Source organism: Poecilia reticulata, linkage group LG19 (assembly GCF_000633615.1).
Source record: "Poecilia reticulata strain Guanapo linkage group LG19, Guppy_female_1.0+MT, whole genome shotgun sequence".
Taxonomy (NCBI): Eukaryota; Metazoa; Chordata; class Actinopteri; order Cyprinodontiformes; family Poeciliidae; genus Poecilia; species Poecilia reticulata.
The window spans coordinates 26,995,522-27,001,267 of NC_024349.1; the positions used below are offsets into that span (position 1 = coordinate 26,995,522).

At 40.1% G+C, this 5,746-nt stretch overlaps 1 protein-coding gene across 1 annotated transcript in view; it reads right to left on the reverse strand.

The window, feature by feature from the left end:
• Window positions 1–5,746, reverse strand: part of fmn2b (formin 2b) — a 95,424-nt gene that overhangs the window by 67,696 nt on the left and 21,982 nt on the right. Inside the window, exons 5-6 of the mRNA XM_008438065.2 lie at window positions 771–826; window positions 84–642 (exon numbers count right to left, since the gene is read on the reverse strand). Coding sequence (XP_008436287.1) covers window positions 84–642; window positions 771–826 — 615 coding nt within the window. The remainder of the gene's footprint in view (window positions 1–83; window positions 643–770; window positions 827–5,746) is intronic.

Here is a 5,746-nt window from a genome sequence, read left to right on the forward strand (position 1 = left end):
AGGAGGAGGCGGTGGTGGAGGGGGAGGCCCTGGAAATCCTGGTAAAGGAGGAGGCGGTGGTGGAGGGGGAGGCCCTGGAAATCCTGGTAAAGGAGAAGGAGGTACGGGAGGAGGGGGGCCTGGAAGTCCTTGGAAAGGAGGAGGTGCAGGAAGTGGTGGAGGAGGGTCTGGAAATCCTGGTAAAGGTGGAGGAGGAGGTGGGACCAAATTCAGGCATGAGTGAAGAATTACAGTTTCTCCTTGATGCAGAAGATGTGAAGTACAAGGCTCTAGTTGACATGAACAATCATGATTGGATGATGGCTGCAGAAAGCCTCCATCCAGCTCTCTACAGAGCATGTTGAACCTAAAACTATCATCCATTGGTGAGGTCTGAACTGACTTGACCTCCTGGCATCCCACAGAGGCCCCTGCCTCTGTTTGCAGATGAGCATCACAGAGAGACCTCAATAGGTTCTCATCTCCTCCACATTCTCTGTCGGTGGTGGAGGTGATGGTTGTTATACCCTTCTCCTCCAGAAGAGGGGGCTGACATTCCAACTCAGCAATTTTAGTCCTGAGATCTTCTATAGTTTGCTCAAGCTGCTGGATGACATTAACATGTTTCTCCTTTAGTTTTTTTGATGGCAGCACATATTCCTCCTGCAGAAAGGAAATCATCAAATTTAAAATGTAAAGTCTTTGTTCACTTGCACTCTCAAACAGAAGTGGAAGAATAGTTTCATCACACAACAAAATTATAGAATGCAGAGAGAAATAACAGGACAGACCTCTAATCTCTCCTCATGGTCTTGTTGTCTTGTTGTGGAGACAGCTTCACAATGATCTAGGCAAAAAATATCACAGTACAGCAATTATACTTCAGTTAAAACACTATGGAAGAGTGAAAGAAAGTAGTAATAGTAAGAGGTAACATTAAAGCTGCAGGAGGTAACATTTATTACATTACAGCATTACAGTGCAGTGTAGGCTGCAGTGACTGACGGCAGGATTCTACAGGCCTCTGAGCTGGATCTATGTTGGCTTTGTTAAACAATTTTTAAGCGTTACATCTTCACATAAGTATAGAATTATGTTAAACATTGTTGTCCAGATTGTCACAGCGACTTTATCCAGCTGTAAGTCCATGAATGCTGCAAGATGCATCTAGTGTGAAATCGGTACATAAAAAAAAACCAACTTGTAATTTACGGTAATTTAATGAATTGTATATTTATTAAAATTTATTAAATTAATAATGTAGTAGTGTCATAATTGTGCACAGCAAAATCAAAAGTATTAGGCTTCCAGCATTGGTGTTGTACATTAAAAATACAGTGTTAATTCAACACTTGAAAACATGCGCTCTTAACTAAACCGGGTGGGCAGAGTATTTTGAATGAATATGATGGTGACACACACAGGTGAGTCTGGTTAGTTTTGCTCATACTTCTCTTTAAAATTAGAATAATTTATTTATTATTCTAATTTTTCTGCTATTTTTCCTGTTTTTCCTCCAGGCTGGGAAAAACAGGCATTCTTCTATTGGTTCACGTGCTTCTTCCTAAATCTAAAGGCCACAAGAAAAATGCCAAAACATCTCATGTCAAACTGTGGACCATGTTATCAGATATGTGCAGGTATGTGATTATTCTAATGATCCTACATCTTGTGTAAAAGCACTTTCTCATTGGCTTAGTTTGCTGTTTGAATGTAGCTGTGCTATATATAGTTAATAATTTTTATTATTCATCTTTTCAGCATTTTATCAAAGATGGGAGCCAGTATTGAAGCCTTCCTCATTGGTGTGGAACCAGGACAGCCCTTCCTCCTGCATGTTGGTGAAAACAAGAGCAGCACTAAAGACACTTCACCATCAGTGATCACAAGACCACCCCTGCCCATCCATGGCACACAAGACCCTCCATTGCAGCTTTCGATGAACTTTCAAAGCACACTTCACCTTCAGTGCAAAAGTACTATGAATTCCTCTACAACAGGGGTCTCAAACTCAATTTACCTGGGGGCCGCGGGAGGAAGAGTCTGGGTGAGGCTGGGCCACATAAAGGATTCCACAAAAAACATTTAAAAAATGTCCTCAAATGTCATCACCATTTAATTATTAATCCAATACATAAACTGCATGATTTGTATGGAGAACGTCTCGACGCGTGACGTCATTACCGCTTCTACTTGTCACAACAACGCGGCAGATGACGAGCAGCCCGGTAGCCGTCGCCTTTCACTGCGTTTGATCGTGTCATTTGTTAATGGTAGAAAGTACCAGAATGGCGACTGCAGGGAAGAGCAACTGGTACCGGACTGGTCCATCATCCGCCTGGTACCGGACTGTTCCATCATCCACCGCACTATTGTTACAAGCTTAGTGTGCATGAAGTCAGTGTAGCTTAGCCTAGTACCGAATGTCAGCCATGACGAGGAACGGCGGGCGGGATTTCCTTCAGAGGTCCGCTCACCCTGTGGGCCGCACTAATATTATACTGTCATATCACGGTGGGGGCCACGAGACATCGTCCTGCGGGCCGCAATTGGCCCACGGGCCGCGAGAATGAGACCTCTGCTCTACAATTTCTGTACATTAATCCAACCTACAGTTTTCAACATTGATAGGACCTTTGCACAACACTTGAGATGATGAATATCGTTGCTTTTATTTTGTGTGGCACAGTGGACACTCTTTATTATGATGGATCATTTAAATGCTCTTTAATTGGAAAGACTGTATCAAGTCTTTCCAATTAAGGACTTGGTTTATTACAGTCTTTATGGCAAGCAGTTTTCTGAAATGTGTGGGAAAGAAAACGTAACGGATTGCCATACTGTGTGACCTTTGCTGTATATTGCTCAGTGCTATTTGATGTTGTTCTTGTTTTGAAATACAAGATTCAAACTGTAACTTGTGTTGGGGTAATACTTTATTTGACGGGATGTGAATAAGACTGTCATAACACCACATAACACCAGTTATGAATATGAGGAGGTCTTCATGACACTTTATGACTGTTGTCATAAAGTATCATTTGGTAAATCATGACACTTTTAATACAAAGTTGACATTATTCAAAATGTCCTCGTTATGACAACTTGACATTAACCAAGAATCATTATGTCATAAATATGTTATAATAGTAGTCATAATAACGTCATTAAGTGTTATTACACTAACAAAACAGTAATTAATATTTCCCCTACCTGAAATAAAGCGAAACAAGTAGGACCAACAATTAACATTTCACTAAGCTTTATTACACAGTCAAATGATTTAATAACAGTCATTAATAATCATTAATAATTCCTTTTACATAAAGTGGAACAAGTAGGACCAGTTATGAAGATGTCATTAAGTGTTATTACAGTGTCAAATGCTATGCTAACAGAGTCACTGATATTAAGTCTTACCTCAAATGAAGTGAAACACACAGAACTACTTATAACTACCATCATAGCTGTAAAACGAACTCTTTGTACATTGGAATAAAAAAAAATTACTTGTTCTTCAAACAGAGGGTTTAACGTCTGTAACTCTGAAACACTGATTGAAAAACTAAATCAGAATTAATTATTCTTTAACTTAAGAAAATACGTTCTTTCAACAGTCAGCCGTCTCCTCCATTATAGCATTCCTGTAACGCTCTGAAAACAGGGAGATCTTCTTGTTGTCTTCATTTCCTGGAATTAGCTCTTTGAGCCTTCAAAGAGCTAATTCCAGGAAATGAAGACAAGACAGCATTTCTGGACAGGTGTCCAGAAATTATAGCTGTTCTTGCAATAGTTGTGGTCAATGATAATCATGTTGAAAGCCTTTTCATGAATTCTAACTTGGTGAACATTTTCATAGTGGGTGATGGCTCAATTCATTGTGGTCACTTAAAAAAAACACCCAAAAGCAAATAAACAAAAAACAAAAACAATGTGATCTTAATTCAGCATTTATTTAAATACCATTCCAAAAATGTCCTTTGCTGCACACTGTCAGAATGGTAGACTGACAGACTAATGTCTAGTTAACATGACTGGTTGTTATAAAGTGCAATACAGTGATCCCTCGTTTTTTGCGGGGATTGCTTTCTGAAAATAACCCGCGATAAGTGAAATCCGCGAAGTAGTTACCTTTATTTTTTTACAACTATTACAGAGCATAAATAAATACTCTACATTGAAACCAAAGAACAAAACCTGTTTTCAGGTCAGCGGATGGATGTGCGTGTGCATTAGTGATGGCATTAATGTGATCTGCAGTCATGTCATTAAAGCGTCTCCTCCAAGCTGCTTTGCGAGATTCACAGTTGTATCTACGGCGGAGCCTCCGGCCACAGTGTTTTTTCAGCAGGCATTCAAAGTTTCACTCCTAAATGGCCAATCTGTATTACTTTAGCCAATCAGGATGCAGAACACAATGCACTTCGAAAAAACTGCACAAAAATCCGCGAAGCAGCGAGACCGCGAAAGGTGAACGGTGTTATAGCGAGGGATCACTGTACGATTATTTCTTAACACAAGTAGCATAATAACTAAAGCTGAACAAAATTATTCTAATCAAATATTTATTTGGCAGAAGTTCAGAGAGACTGCCACTGTTGTTATTCCGATTGCATCATATAGTTTTAGGCACATGAGTGTATCTTTTTACTTAATGAGCATCCTAAATTATTTCTAACCAGATACTCTGACTTATGGTTGTTTGCAAGAAGCTTATTAATAAATAAGTAGATTAAACACCACTTTTACATTTGACAACAGTTAGCTGTCTAAAACATGACTTATTAACTCAGCTGGTGGATGTTGATTCCTGCTCCCCCTTCCCCACTACCTGTAGGGACAGGTAGGGGCCCACCTCTCTATTTCATCTGCTTCTTTCTCTTTGGTCAAAAACAGGGGCTTCTTTCTCTGGTGGCTGGTCCTCATTATCATCCTCCACACCATAGCATGTCTTCATTAGCCACATTTGACCCCTGCCCCACTTCCCACCATGTGTCCTTAGGCTAACATGAGTCTTCATGCGGCTAAAGTTTCCAAAGCAAAGAACACAAGCACTGTGTCACATCAGCCAAGTTGCTAAATAATGCACATAAAGGATAACTTTGAATAACATGTTAGCTTTTAATTTGCTAGATTAAAATTGGAGGGAAAATCTTTTTGCCTACCTTTAAAATATGTTTGATATTAAGGGCTAACCTTACAGTAATGGAGTTTAATAACTTTAGCTAACATTAACGTACAGCAAGGTAGGATGGGCTTGAATTGCTCATAGCTAACATTACACAGAAAGAGAACATAGTCAATGTTATTTTATCAAAAAAAATGTAAAGTTAATAAGAGACATACCTCATATGTATTAAGTCAGTGTGTTCTGGGGAACGATTTCGGTGGGGAGCGGAAGGAGGTTTGCATGGGTTGGTCGCTGAGGGACCAAGGAGGTGAAAGGAGAAGCAAGTGAACGTAACAAATAAACCAAGGTGGTAGGATTTGATTTTGGTGGATTGCATAAACTGTACATTGACTGTAGTAACATGGCTTCTACATCAGGAGGGAATACTGGAAATGAGATGGAATGGATGATATCAAGATCAGCAAGAATGAAAAGAACACTTAGGAAGAGACAAGAAAGTGAAGCAAGAGAAGAAGCTAACATCCATCCATCCATCCATCCATTTTCTTCCGCTTATCCGGGGTCGGGTCACGGGGGCAGCAGCTTCAGAAGGGAGGCCCAGACTTCCCTCTCCCCAGCCACTTCTTCCAGCTCCTC